Genomic DNA, 20,308 nt, shown 5'->3' on the forward strand with positions numbered 1-20,308 from the left:
TGACAAGAGAAAAACAACAACAGCTACACTACTGTATTGACGAAACCTAAAAGATAGACATGACCACTTTACACTTACAATTTAAGATGCATAACTAGTTTAGATGAGATTAAGAAATTAAAATAAAGCATATTTCTGGTGTAGTATCTAGATCTAATTTTAGTATTTAAATTGCCTAATTCATTGATGTTTTATAATACCGGTAATTACTTTTTTTTTTTTATTTTCAGAAGAATGCAGTGAGAGAGAAAATACAAGGACTCGAGACTACAACAAGATTTAAATAGCCCCAACGAAACTCTTAATCAAATGATCTCATATACGTGTACGTAAAATACAACAGAATAATGTCATTAACGGAAGGAGTTAATAAGAAATATCTTGCCGTACTTATTTCAACTTTGACAAGTTTAGTTCTGTATACCACGTTCACTAGTACATGGAATAAAGAAGCTGTAGAATATGACGACACTGATAGAAGACACGGTCAGTTAAACTTTAAAAACTGCTTTAATATTATATGGGATAGAAAAGCGTTTAGTGATTTCATCTGGAATAATACTGTTGAAAATGGCGAAAATATTTTGGTCTATCGAGGAAGTTCTTGTAATCATTTCATGAAGTTACTCTCACCGGGTGGAAGAATAGGCAACCAACTTTTTCAAATTGCTGCTTTATTTGGAACCTCTTTTGAATATGACTTTATTCCAATTGTTGAACCTTCATTACCCTTATTAGAGTATTTCGATTTGCCAAATGTATTAAAGATGAAATTAAAAAATTCGAGCATATGTGCACCACAGTTGTCAGCGATATTTTATAATTGCTCTAGCAACAATACAGTTTTAAATATGACAATACATGGATTTTTCCAGTCCTGGAAATATTTTAAAAACAGTGCGGAAATTATACGATCAATTTTCAAAATAAAACCAAAATACATGCAAAAAGCTGAATTATTTTTAGACGTTTACAAAAAGGATGGATTTAAAAATATATGTATACATGTAAGAAGGCAAGATATGGCTAAACAAATACTTGCTCGAAGAGGATTTGCAGTGGCTCCTATCAATTTCATTTACAAAGCTATACAGTTTTGTGAAGTCAATTTTAAGAAAGCTCTTTTCTTTGTAATAAGTGATGATATTCAGTGGTGCAAGAAAAATATAAAACGTGACGTCATATTTAGCAATTTAAAGGAGCCAATACATGATCTGGCTCTTATGACTTTATGTGATCACGTGGTTGTAACTGCAGGTTCGTTTGGTTGGTGGGGTGCTTGGCTTTCGAATGGAACGGCTGTTTATTATAATGGCTATCCGAGCCCCGGATCTCAGCTGGATTTACGGTTTAAACGTGAGGATTATTATCCCACAGAATGGATTGGGCTAACGTTATAATGAATTCTACATTAGTCTACCTATTCCTATTTTATTGAGCATAATACTTCAATCTTTGAATTTTTGAGTGTGTGCAAATTAGAATTTGAAAACTAGTTGATCTATAACTGAATTGTTTAGTCAAAATTGTAAAAGTGGAAGATGCTGACTCGGACACAAACCGCATCTGTTGAAGAGCCGTCGCTTACCAGATTGTGTTAGGGAGATTTTCATGAATGCAGCAGTGGGCCATCCTGTAAATTTTAGACATATTACTGAGTGAACGTTTAGAGTTTGATTTTGAAAAGTTTTAGAAATGAGAGCAAACGAAAATCAAATACAAATCTTCAAATGGTGAATGTTTCCTGCTATATTTATAATATACGATGCTTAAAATGAAGTGTGCAAACTAAGTCTTTTATTCTTTGTTGTTCTCATGCTGTTGATATTTTCTACTGAGTCGTACATATCATGCACTGCACGAATGGTAAAATTTGGTTAGTGCTAAACCAATTCGGGAGTTATGTTATACATACAGATTTTCAGAATTCTTGCGCAGCACCGTATTAATTCAACTCGGCAACTAAGCCTATATTTATATGATTTATGTTCATAAGTCTCTACTTTATAACAAACATTATTCTTCTTATATTCTGAATGACTAACACGAGCCCAGGCATGTTCTACCTATTCTCCCGGACCGCTTGTCGGTCGAAGCAGAATGTTCGGGCTGATATAGTTCGACTTTTGTGAGCATCATTAATCGTCATGACGTCTCTTCTGTCTACGATGCCTTGGAAGTCAACGGGATGAAAAGACTTGACAATGGGTATAACCAAATGCCGTCCGTAGCCACTATCACCAGACCAGAAAGAAAATGCCGCTTATACCCTACCCATAGGTATACTGTAAGAACCATGGTTATGAACGGGAAAATGCACAAGTTTACATATTTCAATCATACATTTCTACCTTAAAACGGGTAGTTCGATGAATGGGTACCAAGCATATTGAACAAGCGGTAATTTATCTTCTTTCGTGTACCAGTCACATTGTCTCAACATTTCATTTTCCAGATATATTCCACATACTTTATGCTTTCGTCGCCTTTACAGACAAAAACAACAACAACAAAAAAACGTGAAATTCCCGAACGAACACCCGGTCTAAAGGTCACAGCAGTGTGCACATGTTAGAGTGAAATTTAAGCAAACAAAACAGAATGCAAACTTTTCACAGCTTTACAATAACACTCGAAAGGATGAATGAAATTCATCTTAGAAATGATTTTGAATTTGCAGTAATGCATTGGTTCACACTTGTATTGTTTATGTAATTTACATTGCACGTTTATGCTGCATTACATATACACATTTTATCTGTATGTGTAGCTTAAAGACGACTGTCATACATTTTCACACCGACCAATATGAATAATATTGTAATCTAGACCGGAACTGCATTAGGGAAGTTCACACAAGTTTTTTTTCTGTAACCTTGATGAAACTATAACTACGCGTTGTTTCTTTGAGATAGGAAATATTGGAGAAATGTGACCGGCACACAATGGAAGATGCATTACCACTTGTTCAATATCCATAAAACGCATGTTTTAGGTGAGAAATGTACGACTGAAAACGGTTGGTATATTTTCCCGTTCATTACCATGTTTCTTATAGAATACTTAGGAGTAGGGTAAAACATGTACGGTGTCATTTTCTTTCGGGTCTAGTGCCAGTGCCGTAGGCCAGATGCATGACTTCCTCACATGAACGAGATCTCGAATACTAAAAGATGAGGAACAATTGATTCCGAGTCAGCGACCTTTACCACGCGGCGATAGAGACCCCTTTTTAGTTCGACTATTCAAAGAATAGGTAGAGCTATTGGACTCACCATGCGTCGGCGTTGGCGTCCCGATTTGGTTAAGTTTTTGTATGTAAGCTTGTATCTCAGTAACCACTTGTGGGAATGGATTTAAACTTCACACACTTATTTACTGTGATGAACTGACCTAAATTGTACAGGTTCCATAACTCTGTTTTGCCTTTTTACAAAATTATGCCCCTTTTTCGACTTAAAAATTTTTGGTTCAAGTTTTGTATGTTAGCTGTTATCACAGTACCCACTTCTGGGAATAGATTGAGACTTCACACACTTGTTCACTGTCATGATCTAACATGCACTGTGCAGGTCCCAAAACTTTACTTTGGATTATTTTCAAAATCATGCCGCTTTTTTTTTTTACTTTTTCCGTTACGTTTTTGTATGAAAGCTGGTATCTCAGTATCCACTAATTAGAATGGATTGAAACTTCACACACTTGTTCACTGTCACGATATGACATGTAGTGCTTAGGTTCAATAACTTTGCATTTTACAAAATTGATTATTTTCAACTTAGGAGTTTTGGTAAAGTTTTTGTATGTAAGCTAGTATCTCAGTATCTACTAATGGGAATGGATTGAAACAACACACACTTGTCAGCTGTCATGAGCTGATAAACACTGTACAGGTTCCATAAGCCTGCTTTGCTTTTCGACTTCTGTATTCATTCAATTGACAAGGCTGTTGAATAGTCGAGCGTTGCTGTCCTCCGACAGTTTTTGTTATTAAAAACTACTGTTTATGGTAACTATACAAATACTGAATTAGATGTATTGGTATACCATGTTATTTAATATTTACTATTGTTTATATTTACCTGTCATTGTCTATACAAGCAGTTGAAGGTTGAAATTACCAATGGAAAAAAGTCTTTACTGTATAAGCAGAATATCCAGAGTCCATCAAAGCCTACATAGTACATGTAACGTCACTAATTCTCAAGTTTGTTCAATTTGTATGTACACCTATAGAATTAGATAACATTTGCCAAAATAAGTCTTTGATAGTACATGATATATTTTATGAAACCTGACAGATAGATAAAGGAAATATGTGTAAAATATATAGGTCATATCTTGATATGTGCTACGTCTGAAGTTGTGGTTCATATGGCGAACAGTAATACTATGATAACTGTCAAAGGTTTAGGGTTCTAATAATAGTACCTCGATCTGGGATGCTTTTTTCAGCCCGGATGGATTTTTCAAGATCGGTTTTCACGAGGGACGCAAGCGACGAGTGTGATCCGCCCTTACACACTCCAAGAGAGCCGAATACTATATCCCAGATCTAGCTACTGTTGCCATTACCCTTTTATTATTTACATATATTTTTTGTTTGTTGTTCTGTTATCGAACGATATTTTAAACGTTTGTCGATGTAAACATAGAAATCAGTGATCTGTTATGGGCGCTATTTATAGAACTATGTCGGGTCATGCATATTAAATGAAAATAGTCCGGAAAAAGGTACAACACAGAAATTTTCTGTCTGTTTGAATTTATTTGTAAAATATACAAGATATATTTTTGAAAGAATTCTTATAGGTATATAATAAAAGCATTCACCTGTTATATTTTCTGGTCTTTTGGGATTATGGAGTCCATTTATTCTGTATATAATAGAATTCCGCTTAAGCCAAACAAATGCTAGCGTGTGTAAGACATGTTGCATTTTTCATGGCCTCTCATGAAGAGACTAAATAAACCATGTCTGCCATTATTTTGCCTGGTAGCATTCTAAGCTTTCAAATGATCTTCTAATAGATTTCATTGAATTTACAACAATTTTGTTCCCTGTTACACAGCACCACAAAAAAAGAAAAACAAAACCGTTAGGTTTCAGCTGGAAGTACACATGACAATTATCCAAGATAGAGTGTAGCATAGTGATTATGGTATTGATTTTTAAATGCATAATTATATTGGTAGATGTTTGACAAAACAAAATTCATTTATATATATATATATATATATATATATATATATATATATATATATATGGCCTTAGTTATCTTGGGCCATTCACATAATAGTCTGTTAATGAAACTGGAGATACGTTGATAATTTTTATAAACATATTAAACTGGAGATACGTTGATAATTTTTATAAACATATTCATGTACTCTCAATATATCCGATAACGACTATAGGTGTACTTGTTATGTTATTCAAACGGGAGTGCCATCTTCTTATACAGAAAAGAAACAAAACAGTACACATTATGATTTAACCTTACATGGACACACTCCTATTCTCTTTTAAACACCCAAGTTGTGCTACAAGATTAGAATCCCGTTTTATACCAGAATCGTCCCATGCCCAAGAAAATGAATAATGCTCTGCAACGCATTTGGTCCGTATTAATCAGACAAAAGGCAAAAGAGCGTCAAATACTTAAAATATATCATCAATGTGAATTGAACAAGCCAGAACCGCTTCAAGTTTAGAAGTCACCATATGACCTACAATTGCGTCGGTGTGATGTTAGACCCAACAAAACAAAAAAAAAATGAACAAGTTAAGTCAGCTCTCCGTAGGTAAAGGAAGCAAACGTATATGTTATTCAACTTGTGTTTACATATCAGTTCCTGAGTTCCAGCGTAAAAGAAGATTTAACGTATAAGATAAAATTGATGAGCTAATAAACTTATCGTGGTTTATTTTCGTTTTGTTTCTGAAAGAATAGTGTAGACATCATAACCGACTCCGAAGAATCATATAATATAATCGCCCAAAAGAATAATTCCTATGTTTGCAATAGACAAACTTTATATTCTGTTGTAACCGATTCTGTGTTGTTAATAGAAGGGGTGCAACTCAAAACAATATACATTTTAGTAAATATACATTTATTGTTTACTTTGCAGGTCAATCCTATGATATTTCATACTGATTATATCAATTTGTTAGTCTTATAGCAAGGATAATGCTTCTTGCACATTTCTTGTTATTTTAACTTAACAATGAATGATACGAAGTTAAGAACTTACTGAGCATGAGAATGACATTCAGATGTCATCGTTCATACTCTGTGTATGAATGATATCGTAAGTTGTGTACAAAAGATCATTTGAGCCGTGCCATGAGAAAACCAACATAGTGGCTTTGCGACCAGCATGGATCCAGACCAGCCTGTGCATCCGCGCGGTCTGGTCAGGATCCATGCTGTTCGCTAACGGTTTCTATAATTGCAATAGGTATTAATAGCGAACAGCATGGATCCTGACCAGACTGCGCGGATGCGCAGGCTGGTCTGGATCCATAATGGTCGCAAAGCCACTATGTTGGTTTTCTCATGGCGCGGCTCAATTTTGATTTTTATAACACTTTACAATGCTCTTTTACCCATTACCCTGCTATATTTCTAAAATGAACTTGAAATGTCCATCTTTAAATTTGGACAGTACCATTAACTGTTAAAAGGGGTGCTCACATAAAAGATACTGACTGAATAGCGAACAATGAAGATCATGACCAGACTGCACGGATGTGCAGATTAATCATGATATACACTGGTCGCAAAGGCAGAATCAATCGTGTCCAGCATGATAAGGGTTACTAATATCATAATTATGAATAATATATATTATACTCTTCGATTTATCATTGAATGGCTGGTAGTCGGATGTTCCCCGATCCTTGTCACCCAAGTGACGAGTAAGATAAAATGGTGTACCCTTTCATTTGAGACCTGAAAATCTCATCTAGAAGATTTAAAATTTTGGGAACAAATTCAATGCATAATATGTTATGACGGAAATATATTTGTTCCGACAAAAACTCACATAAAACATAGTAATAATGCGAGATTGTTAGATGCAATTTAAATACATATTAAACGGCTTTTTTTCTATTAGTGATTGCACATGGAATACTGTTGAATGAAAAAAAGTTCGACCTGTTCAAACTGAGCTTGTTACACGATTTAATCACCGAATCCTTGCCCATCCTGCCATTCATATTGTACTGATCATCCGCGACATGTCTTAACCTTTTGTATATTAATTATTATTTACATATCTAATGTGTAAGTCTCTCAGTAAATTTGCCCCCGATATCAGCACGTTCCAACGTTACTAGCGATGATACACCGATTTGATTAATTAATAATTAGGTAAAATATTCTGGCTACACTTTTAAACATTCCGATCAATTTCCTTGTCGCCGAAGACATCGCACTACAACAGTACTCGACTACACTAAGAAAGATAATAGGACAAATAACGACATAATGGACCTTATTTTCATCAGCCTATAATATTTCGTCAAACAAGAATGAATGCTTCTTTAATTATTGTTTATTCCTAATAAGGCTCAGGTGTGCGACATTTTATAACAGTTTTTAACAATAGGATATTTGCTAGGCAACCGCAAATTGTTGTTTAAAATCTCGTGATTGACAAATCAGTTTTAAGCGCATATTTTATTGATCATGCGTTTCGGAAAACAATCATTTATGGTATGATAAAATATAATACAAATGCTGCTATGCATCTAATTTATTTCACAAACAATTTGTAGTTCACAGGTGTTTTACAATCAATGTATTTGTTTTATCGTTTTATCACTAAATATTTAAATGGTCATAATCATTGATAATATCACTCATTCCTTCGTTTCACACAGAAATTAATGAATGAATGATAATATCACTTGACAATGTATAAAAGTTATAAAGATGACATTTATTTTCAAATATTCATAAAACTGAAATATTGAATCGATATAATTTACAGGTTACTTTCATGTTCTTCTGATTTTTTTCTTGTTTTTTTTCCAACTTATTAACATTACAACATTTGATATATGAAACAGATGTTACAAGTATTTATTGCGATTTGAAAAAATAACTTGCAAAGCCGAAATATAATTAACTGGCTAAAAAAAAAAAGGCTGAAGTGTTATAAGAATCGAATAGGCTTGTAGAATATATGTTTCTAAACACGAAATTAAGAAAAAATACTCTTAAAGTATTTTCAAATTTCTCTTGGTTCTGTTTCATCTGGTTAGCCTCTAACTTGCTGACAGGAGCAATAAGTCGGAATTCTGAAATGGTGCATCCTAATTCCTCCATTTCCTGGACACCATGCTAACATAGACTGTATTGTGTATTGTTGTGTGCATCTTCCGTTACAATTCTGTGGCCATCTGCAAAATTATGGTTCAGAAATGATTAGCCTGCTTCATAATATTGACTAAAATATAATGACTGATCAAATGTATGTCTAAAACAGAGTGTTCATGGGATCTGATTATAGCGCATGTCTAAACACAGAACTCACATCTTTTGAAAGCTATTTCCATAGCTGTTTTAAATCAATGATAAATTTTAAAGACGGGAAAATAAAGAAATTAAAAAATACAACAACGTTTTCTAGGAATGTAATTATTTTATTGAAATGGACAGAAAATGAAGAAAAAATAATATGATAGTCCAAGATTAACCCCTTTGCGAATGTTTTACATCAGATATATACATAAAGGTTATTGACACATACCCGCAAAGCCCAACAGATATATACTGGTATAATCTTAAATATGGTATTTGAAGAATGTAGCACCGTCTTCCGAAAATGTTTTTGAGTGGACCGTTGTGGAATGTTACATATCTCCATCTGTAAAAGAAATTCATAACGTAAAACAAACTCTTCTTCAAATAACTTGATGTAATGTATTTATACATTAAAGATAAATTAACAAAAGAGTTATAAACACTATAATTTCGTAAATAACGCCTTAGCAAAGCAATCTGTTAACTTACATAACGTCGGACATTTTAAAATAAGTAAACAACTCATAATTAAATCTTTTATTGACAACCTACAATAATATATACACAAGACTGTGCTCAGTGATACATTTAATATTATCTGAATTAACAGGGCTTTCTTAAGAAAAGGTCAAAAGCTGCTGTTAACGAGACACTCACGTAGGACAACATCCATCACGGTCACTCCAAAAACGACGACAGATCGGCCTGATCAATTGAGCAGCAGCACTAGGACTTGCTGCAGCTGGCTGTTTTAAGGCACATGCTGACGGGACCCTTTCAACATAAGTGTTGTACTTCAATCCCGTACTTTTCTGGGCCTCTTTCTTGCTAGAAAACGCACCTGGATAGGCGTTTTTAATATTGCCAAGCCTGCAAACAGTAATAAGACACTGTTTAAGTAATATTATACAGTTATTATTATATCAAATAAGCGCATTTGAGAAGTAAATATAATATAAAGTAATAAATACCACAAACTTCTGTCTCCGAAAACAAGAGATATATGTTAAAAAGTTAAAAAAAATTAAGCAGTCATTTTAATGATCTCCCATGACACAAATACAACAGGAATAACAACTTATAACAAGTAGCAAACATATAATGGATATAATGGAACTATATCATTATTTCTATCGCTTGATATGCTTTCTTTTTTTTTATCCTTTTACACTATTATACATCGTTCCTAACCATTAGCTTTTATTTCAAAAATAAACTTCCCAATCTAAATTCCAGCACATTTGTAATAAATGCATATGTACAAATATAAAGAACGCATCTGTATATATTCTTAAGTTTATCAATATAGATAAGCGTCTTACGAAAGTTTTTCACATTTGCCATCTGAACACATTAGAACAATGTCATCTTTATAGCTCAAGCCATCCTCGAGGGTTTCTTTCACCGGTTCTGGAGCAAGATCTTTAGCACAGGTAGACTGACCAGCTACGCCAGCTTGACACAGATAGACCATAACAACAACAGACAAAATAGCAGTCTGTAATAATACATAATGTTATTGAATTTTATATATAAGTAAATTTAATGCACCTGTATATACGAGGAGTATACTCGTTTCATTATGTCATTTTGTGAACAGAACAAAACATATAATTCATTTTGACTTGTACAATGTACATCATCAAACATACAATAATTTCAGTTTTTAACAATATATAGGTCTAATGCGATATTTGGTACCTAGTTGAGGATGAACAGTATAATGAAGCAATAAAGAAAACATACAACATGATAACGTGATATTACTATTACTATTATATTATTATGAAGGAAAGACGATTTCCAAAAACTCACAATCTTTTATTAAGTGGCAATAATGATGTTTTTGACATGATAATTAACAGTATTTTGTTTCAAAGAATCGATAACCCGTTGTTTCATAATTTCAATTAGGGAGGAAATGAGAATATTTGATTTATCAAATATTCAAAAGTTTAAATGAACTAATTAAAGTAGAAGTAACATGATACAATATAAATACAAGTGACAGAAAATGCTTATACGCACAAAGGCTCTCAACTTTTTGCATAAAAAGCTTGTTATTTACTACAAATAACGTGACTTTATGTGTCATTTAGACACTAAACTTAAAATACAAATAATACAAGTTAGTGGTACTATGAAAAAACTTGGCAAAAGAAATATTGTCAAAGTTAATGGATACACCGTAAGTCTTTGACTCAGAATGATGTATCAATTAAATCGATTCATTTTCTTTCGTTTTAAATATCACGACCAGTGTTGAATTATAAAGAATTTCATATTCGAGAGAGATGTATAGATTATCTCAATCAAGATATTATCTCAAGTTATATAAATATGTAATCTAAACTTAATACACATACATTTTGCAAGATAAATTCTCGCCACTAATGAGAACAGGCAATATTCTCACCCATTTGGCAAAACACATAAAATGTTGCAAATATTTACACGCTAAATATGATCGTAATAAAACAAAGTCAGAGCCTTCAAGCAAATGTTAGGATGGGTTGTATAAGTTAATATGTTGTATCTGCTATTATACAAATTTATTGATATAAGTAAGTAGACATTAAACAGAAACAATATTTGCTTCTTATTAGAATAATGACAAACAAATCTGAATTTTATATTAACGTGACATTATAACATGCTTACAAAATCTTTAGTATATGAAAACATCTACTAAAGCTAATATGCGAGTTTGTAAATATTGTTCTAGTCTTTTTAAAGTAATAAAATAAAGTGTGATTTAAATATAGGCAGGTAATATCGAATGCCGAAAGTTTAGTGTCAGCTTGAGGGTTGAAGACTGATTCTCATACTGATATGCATTTTTTATTAAATTTTTATCTGAAAGTACATGAATAGATGAAAAATTCTGTACAGTCTATCAATAGTAATACAAATGTTTTCCTTTCCATTTCTATCTGTGGTTTTACAGAATAGATTTCTTTTATTCACTGAAATTGTACACTGCCTGGTTGAAGATTACATCGGGTATACAGTAGTTTATAATGGAATAAAATCGTACCTGTGCTATGCGTGAAAAATGTCCTCGAATCCTCATTGTTGTGTTAGTCGCAGTGTATTTACTTCTTTCTTTGAAAGAAATTGTGGTTGCTAAAAGATCTCTCACTTATTAATATATGTAACTTCATCGTGTTGAACTTTGGATGACTATGCATGTTTAATGACAGTCAATTTTGATTGGTTTGTTTAGATCCTGTTTCATCAACTTAAACAAGGTTCATCAGTTTTGATATGTTTATAGTTTTTACCCGTTGGTGAGGTACGATTAGTCAGCCTTCAACAAGATAAACTCATTGGTTGGTGATTTAACCAATCCAGTACGTAAAAATGAACTCTAAAGACTTTTGAATAGTCACGTTTGATGCGAGTTTCTGTTGTACTACTAGGCCAAACGTATAATCACCTTATCCATGTAGTCTCAAACGTTAAAAATGTCCATTGAATTGGCAATACAGAGACGATATTTGTTTCTTTTGAGTGAACACAGAATATTTCTCACTGTGAAGGGAGAAAATATCAAATATTTGCCCGCTTCGATGTGAGGTATACTCAACCTTCGCTCAGAACAAACAATTTTTCGTATCTTTATTTTATGCTCACTTTTGATAAAGTACATATGTTGTAACAAATGAATATTCAGCGCAGGAAACAGACCCGTGTGCATAAACATGACGTCGGACGTCTGGTGATGTTACAACTTTCATTTCAATTTATATCTTGTAGCATGATATTATATTTCTCGTTAAATAGATTTGAGTCGAGAAATGTACTATAAAGAACAAAGGGCGACTTCAACTTCCATGCAGTTGGAAAGCTAGAAATTAGTAAAACTATTAGCTCTACAACAATTAAATCGAAAAGGCTATATCACTCACAGTGAGTGACATCGAGTGAGTAACATTGTTTGTATCTCATAGACAAAATGCGGTATGTAAATTGTAATCAATCATAATAAAATTGCATTCATTGATATTTTTAAGATATCGTAAAGAACCATTTCTCTTCAAATATATTCTAAATTTAAGATTTGCATTTCAAATATAAGCAGTGGTTTCAATTTGCTAAGAGTTTGAAGCACATCCAAAATCTAATTCAATTGCACGTACAGGTGAAGATACAATGTAACTGTAGCTGTTTCTCCGTTTAAACTTGGGTTTTGTATGTACAGGGTATAAGTTAACATCACAGTGATGCAGACAGAGCTGAGTTCAGGGCGAGTGAACATCTATCAAAGTAAACTTGAGAACAATAAAAACTCCGTGCAGCAAAACTTGAGTTTTGAATGTAAAGGGAATAAGTTGAATTCAGCAGTTTTAAGATATCAATTTCGAACGAGCGTTATTGAAGCGAGTAATTAATTTCTTAAAACTGCTGTATTCAACTTATAACCATCATACAGTTAGCATATTAAAGCGTAACATTTAACAACTAAATTTAATACAGTTGATGTGACAACTGTATGTGAAATAGAATGGCCAGATTTGAACGAAATGGAGCAATTCCATTACTTGGCGAACTGCGAACTGTAAGTGCGAGATATAACAAGTTTAACAACTAGCAATGTGCAGACATATGACGGTTTCTTACTGCTATAATCATAACCATGAGGAAAAATGTGTAAGGGATCGGGTAGGTATGTCGGTAGAACGTGCAGCGCTATTTCAAACTTATAAAAACGCATGTTGCCTGTCGTAATTGCTGATGTTCCGGAAAAACAACAGTTCCTTTTCTTTTACGAAGTCGTGAATATTTTTTTGGAGAAGAAAACATCGTGGCCATCGTGTCTGCTTTTCCGTTCGAATATTAAACGGTTCCATAGCCACACTGTAAGCCTGATAAGCACACTTTCAAAACGAGATACTAAATATAAATAAATGTTTTCCTGAATTGTCTTAAATATGTAATTACTTAATGGTACTACATATGATAAACGCTTGTAAATTTTCTCTCTTTTGCACTGGTTAAAAGGGATACCTTACACAGGTTACAGAAAACATCTTACATAAGTGGGGCATTGTTGGAAACATGTATGATACCGTACATACGGGTTATAGACATTACAGAATTTGCATTTTTGCAATCATTGGCAAATATGTCTATATCCGCTGTTTGCCATTCTATATACTCTGCTAATGGAATTGCTACATTTCGTTCAAATCTGGCCATTCTGTACCAGACCATTTAAACTCGGTTGTAATACAAGCTGTAAGATTACGTATAACTGGTCTCGATTCGTCTTTCTGGAAAACCGGTACTTGTGTTGTATGTGAAGGTATGGTCGTGCAACCAGGTAGAACTCAAACCATTGATCCCATGATGGAGTGGCCGGTCCTTAACCACTAGACTTCCACTCTCATAATGCTTGTTATTTGTTAACACAGACTGTTTGTCATAAAATCGGCATGTAACTCACGATTTTTTTGTTTAGTATATTTGGTAGAAACGTCAACATTGAATTTTTAAGAATTACGGATCTGTGTGTTGTGAAAATGAAATGTTATTTTATGATGGGGAAATGTGATTGGCTTATTTGTATCCTGTTTCGTTTAAATCAAAGATTTGTGTGATATTGGTTTTAGTACAGTCTATTGGCCAGGTAGTATTAGTCAGTCTACACAAAGTTTCAAATGAAAGAGTCGGCCAACCCTATCTGATCACCATTGAGATAGCTGCTGGATAACATTAAAGTAGCGGACAGATGTTACATCCTTATGTATAAGATATGCGTTCATTAAAAACTAAATTTATACATTCTTATACAATCTGAAGAGTTCATTCAATTTATATGTTTTTTTGTTATATGAAATTATAAAAGCAAATTTATTGCAGTGTATTTTTCTATCAGCTTATCGTTATCATAATACTGTTTTGCACAATCCTCTCGGTAATTGACAGGAACAATGTTTGTTAATTTCTGTGTTGGTTTCTAATATTTATTTACATTCGCTTCCACCAATTACCCATATGGACAACCTCTTCTAGAAGAATGCCTGAAATTTTAGGTTTTGCAGGATATTGCAAGATACACTACATCAAAAGTATTTCCTTGTTATTTAACATGCAAGGTGAAAACCAAGGGACCAGGGACAACGATTTAAATTCACATCTAAAAGGCTATCAGTATTATTATATGGTATAGTCCAGCTTCCGGTGAGGTTTGAACCGACAGCCTTCCGCTTGTAAAGCAAGCGCAATAAACATGTTTACAGTACACTCATTATTTGCTTTATATCATTTGTTTTTTGTGTAATCAGTCGACCCTTGCATATTGTTTACATGTTTTATACTTTAAGACATATATCTGTATAATGTTGTATTACGAGACATTTTGTTTAGGTTTTAAACATAGTTGTCGTTGTCTGCAGCTAATTTTCTTTCTTTCTTACGAGCAAAAATATATTGTATTTTATAGAAATATTAATTTTATAGAAAGCTGACTACTAATTCAACTCAATTAATATCTTGACATAATGTTGGCAATGTAAGGAAATGAACCCCGTACGAACCTAACACATATCTATGTTTCAGGCTACCTATTGAGGTACTGATTATAACAATGTTATTTACGATGTATTACTAGTTCACCATAAAAGCCTTAAATTTGCAATGATACAAAACCGCGTTTGTGTGAAGTTAGCAGAAAACCAGAATAACTCAAACAGAATAGCAGAAAAACTCCAGCAGAATAGCAGAATAACTCCAGCAGAACAGCGGGACAGCAGAATAGCAGAACAACATTAAAATTGCAGAATAGTAGAATAACAGAATGACTCCAGCAAAAAAACAGAATAGCTCCAACAGATTAGAAGAATAGCATAACAACATCAAAAAGACAAAAATGCTAAATGATTTTTATTCATTATAATTTGTTAGACAAGCATTCTGTCAGTTAAAAGAACAATTGTAAGAATGACTATATACAATATACGTCTCACATATTATCTTACACAATTAAAATTAGCCTAAAACTTTTTGGCGACGTATAATGGTAACATGTTTATCGCAAAAATAGTCTTAGGTTAACTCACAAAAAACGTAAGAACACTTTGAGAAAAATATAAGGAATTAACGCTTATGCTTTACAACGTAATGACATTTTTCTTGCCCATATAATAACGAAATGAACTAAACATTGATAAACACTTGTGTACCTTAGTGGAAAATGTTTTCGAAAATGTATCAACCGAAATGTTAAATGAGAGACATCTACAATATTAAGTTTGCTAAAGGCAAATACTCCTTTTCATATACATATGTATCTTGCTTGATTTTTTTCCTTGATTTTAAACTTGTAGCTACATTTCAAATATTCTTATTGCAAGTTCAAGATGAAAGCTTTTCTTGACTTTAAACAACTATCCAAATTGAGCAAATTATTGTATGAGAAAGATAAACTTGACAGATTTTGCTGTCGTTCATACACCTTGAACAAATTATATGATACTGAATAAAAACTAGGCCATTCGGTCAAAGGTATTTGATTGAATAGCTAATTAATTTAAGATATTATGTGATTCTAAATTCTAATATAGACATCACGTTTTTTACTTTCTATGAACATGTAAGAATGAAAACAATCAAGTCATCTTGTCGTCTAATTTACCGCGGTTCATAGTTCAAACAGCGCGTCGTTAAACCCTGCAAAACAAACAAACAAACTGAACTCTGAACCATGATAAATCAGGCGACAAATCGCTCGAAGGCCTTGAGTATTTGTTGAAAAAATACCACTTTTAAACATAATAATTGAGCCGCGCCATGAGAAAACCAACATAGTGGGTATGCGACCAGCATGGATCCAGACAAGCCTGCGCATCCGCGCAGTCTGGTCAGGATCCATGCTGTTCGCTTTTAAAGCCTATTGGAATTGGAGAAACTGTTGGCGAACAGTATGGATCCTGACCAGACTGCGCAAACCCACTATGTTGGTTTTCTCATGGCGCGGCTCATATATGTATTTGTTTATGTCTGTATTCAAATCTGACAAATAATTTTTCACATTTTGTCTTAAAAGCTGTTTTAAGCTCCCCAGTGGTGGTTTTGCCACTGACCGTTCAAAGGCGGTGCCCCATTGTGTTTCTTTATTTGTTTGTTTTGTCCTTGTGTGTTTACGATGTGTATGTGTGTGTGCGTGTGTGTGTGTGTGTGTGTGTGTGTGTTGGTTGTGTACTGGGTTTACGTTTGGGGAGGCTGCGTTTTTAGAACATGGCTTTTCCTGATGGAAATCATTTGAGACAATTCAAACTAAGTTAGAAAAAGTTCAATTTTCAATATTTGCATTTTTAACAATAACATTCGTAAAAAGATCCTTTGGAAGCATAGAATGCAACCAAGAAGAATTCGGTTTGATTGAGTCTGTTTATGATAGGTAATGAAATGTGCAACACCTCTTACGCCCCCTAGCACCGGCTTAAGCGGAACCTTATTACACTTATGTTGAATGGATTCCATGATCCCAAAGGACCAGAAAATATAACAACACTAAAACATGCATATTGTCATGATTATGAGGCATATTAGATTAATCTACAGCTGAAAAATGACTAAATGCAACCCGAAGATCATGATGTGTGCTGATATTGGAGATAGTAGTAGTTGTTTTGGTTGTTTAAAATTGAATGACACATTTAATTTCATTGTAAATATTCTTTTATGGTTGCTTTTAGTTTAAGAACTATTCTGAAGTGTCTTTTATCCATGTAATTTATGTATAATATATTCATAGCTTGCTTTTTCCAAGATGAGATCTCATTTGAAAAAAATAAATATATAAAAAAAGAATCACCTGTCAATGTTACACAGGCCTGAACATGGAAATCCGTTTCTGATCAGTAACTTGAGGACCACTTGACCCAGAATGTTGAAACTTTATAGGATGATTGGACATGTAAAGTAGATGACCCCTATTGCTTTTTAATCACTTGATCAAAAGTAAAGGTCACAGGAACCAGAACTTTGAAAACAGTTTTCAACCAATAATTTTAGAATCATTTGACCAAGAACCTTCCATCACGATGATAGGAATTACAAAGTCGATGACCCTTAATGGTTTTTGGTCACTTGACTTATGGGAAAGGTCACAGAGGCATGAAGATGGAACAACTCTTTCTGGTTCAATAACTTGAGAATCACTTGATCCAGAATGTTGAAACTTCATAGGATAATTGGACATGCAGAGTAAATGATCCCTGTTGATTTTGGACTCACTCGATTAAAGATAAAGGTCACAGGGGCCTGAACATGGAAAACGCTTTACTTGAGAACCACTTGACCCAGAACTTTGTAACTTCATAGGGTGACTGGATATGCAAAGTAGATGATCTCTATTGCAGCCAACTATCTTTCGCTTCTATCCTCAGTTGACTTCCTGCCTATTACGACTATGCATTGGGGGACTAGAGAGACATGGGCATCTTCTAATTTGGAAATTGATTGCCCTCCTTAAACGGCGGAGGGGTATATTGTAAAAATTAATGTCTGATGATGGATGTTGGTCGGTCTGTAGACAAATCAGTTGCCAGATGATAACTGGAGAACAACAGTGCCTAGGATTATGATATCGGGAAATTCGTCATGTCCAGCAAATGACCCCTATTGATTTTGAGTTCAGTAGGTCAAAGGTCAATATCACATTGACAATAGAACAATAGAACTTTTTTGCCAGAAAACTAGATTATGCTTTGGTCTAAGATCACATTTGATACGGAGGTCATTTCAGACTCAGTCTGGTAAATGTCCCATGATTGTTGATTTAAGGTCAATACGTTAAATGTCCAGTGGGCAGTGGCCAAATATTTTCTGTTCCTTGTCAGTTACTTCATGCAAGTGTTCTACAAGATTGTGTTATAACTAGAATCCCCAAACATCATAACTCAGCCGCGCCATGAGAAAACCAACATAGTGTGTTTGCGACCAGCATGGATCCAGACCAGCCTGCGCATCTGGTCAGGATCCATGCTGTTCGCTAACAGTTTCTCAATTGCATTAGGCTTTGACAGCGAACAGCATGGATCCATACTGGTCGCAGGCCCACTATGTTGGTTTTCTCATGGCGCGGCTCATATAATTATCAATAAGGCCATGACCGTTGCTCACATTAACTGTTATTCCCCTTGTTTCAGTAAAAGCAGAGTGTTTCCCAATGATTTGTTAAAAAATGTTTATAATTCAAAAAATATTTTGAGCAAAATTAACCAAACCTCACAAAATTGTCAATAAGCACATGAGCTTTGCTCGTATATTATTTTATCCCCTTTGACAGTAAAAGCAAAGTTTTACCCCTTGATTTGGGAAAGAAAGGTTGAAAATGCTTATTAATCAAAAGAAGTTTAATTAGGATCACCAAACTTAAGCTAACTGTTCATGCCCATTGCTAGAAGCTGTCAAGCGCTGCCCTCTTCAGTCCTCTCAGTGCCTTGATTTTTATTCAGTCTAGTCGACGAAACACAATTCCAGGCTAAACATTAGGAGTAGCACTTCAAACCCTAAAAGATTAATTTCCAGGGGAGTAGACATTGCACAAGCCTCGGGTATATTGTTACGAATGTAATATTTCAGAATCCAACTGGTGCCCTGGGAATCCACAAGGACGCTCCTGAGCAAATGAATATTAATTTAGTTTCAATTCAGAATACAAGACAATAATGTTTGATACTAAAGAGCATAGTCTACGTTTACTGCACACCCGTCTCTGATTTTGTATTCCAGTTTCATCCCGTATCAGTCAATTAAGTAGATTGCTATTCTCTTTTTCGTTGTACGCATACCTTCTTTGGCGACGGTGTAAACGCTATACTCAGCCTTTCTCTCGAGGTCATAATGCTGTACCCATATTTTGTCAAGTCAACCCATCCTCGCACTTGTGCTTTTATGCAGCAATTAGTTGATAGTAACTGATATTCACATGGCCACAAGAGATCTTTACCATACGGTAGTTGCAATTTAGACTGTTGTGGAAATTCTGTTCAATAAGTACATTTTCAGTTTACTGTCATTAAAATTTATTTATGATCATTTGATAACTAAAATATTATCATTTAGTAGTTTATAATTGTTCAATATGTATATGAAGCACATTTCTAGATTTAAATTCACGGTAGTGAACGCATTACAAATATTCTATTAGAAAAAAAGTAAAATATTCGTCATAATCAATTTGGTAAACATATTGCATTACCGTTACATATCTAATATTATTAATAGACATATCACAAGAATGTAATGGCATTCATTAATTCTTCATAGAGAAATTAATTTTCATATCTCATCAAATATATACCGAGCTGTGTTGGCCTAATGGCGAAGGCAACTTCCCCGCAACTGGGTGATCGAAGGTTCGAGCGCTGTCACAGGCGGATCTTGTAACTGAAGAGAGACCCGGTTTGTGAGCCACCAGCTAGTTGAATAAATGGCTACCTGACATTTAGAAATAGGAATCGGAAAGTAGTGCTGTTCAATGTATGTCCAGTGTCCAATTAGCCGTCTTAGCTGGCTCATCCAATAGGAGTTATACTGTAATGAACAAACGTTGCAAGACCATATCTAATAAATGTATAATAATGTATCAAAATAGAAATATGGTAATATTTTGAAGTTCTCTACAAACAAAGTTACGATCCTTACACAGTTTTCATAGTTAAGATATATTTATTGTTAGACAAACATGATTGTTATTACTTCTAAATTAAAGAACGTTCTGCAAATTATATATCAGAAGCGATTAAATTTTCAAA

General features: G+C 33.9%; 3 protein-coding genes across 3 annotated transcripts in view; 1 reads left to right on the forward strand and 2 right to left on the reverse strand.

The window, feature by feature from the left end:
- The window catches only part of LOC123527929 (galactoside 2-alpha-L-fucosyltransferase SEC1-like), a 34,142-nt gene extending 29,460 nt beyond the window's left edge, over positions 1-4,682 (forward strand). The window contains exon 2 of the mRNA XM_045307666.2: positions 231-4,682. Within this exon, the coding sequence (XP_045163601.2) occupies positions 348-1,400 (1,053 nt within the window). The 5' untranslated portion in view covers positions 231-347 and the 3' untranslated portion in view covers positions 1,401-4,682. The remainder of the gene's footprint in view (positions 1-230) is intronic.
- LOC123527054 (uncharacterized) overlaps positions 1-20,308 on the reverse strand; it is a 491,978-nt gene that overhangs the window by 347,633 nt on the left and 124,037 nt on the right. The gene's annotated exons all lie outside the window — the stretch shown is intronic.
- On the reverse strand, positions 7,753-11,667 carry LOC123526282 (uncharacterized). Its single transcript, XM_045305374.2, has 5 exons — positions 11,578-11,667; positions 9,863-10,038; positions 9,198-9,410; positions 8,767-8,883; positions 7,753-8,416 (listed from the first exon to the last, which is right to left on the reverse strand). The coding sequence occupies exons 1-5, from the start codon at positions 11,611-11,613 to the stop codon at positions 8,275-8,277; spliced, it is 684 nt and encodes a 227-aa protein (XP_045161309.2). The 5' UTR covers positions 11,614-11,667; the 3' UTR covers positions 7,753-8,274.

This window comes from Mercenaria mercenaria, chromosome 14, assembly GCF_021730395.1.
Source record: "Mercenaria mercenaria strain notata chromosome 14, MADL_Memer_1, whole genome shotgun sequence".
In the NCBI taxonomy this organism is placed as follows: domain Eukaryota; kingdom Metazoa; phylum Mollusca; class Bivalvia; order Venerida; family Veneridae; genus Mercenaria; species Mercenaria mercenaria.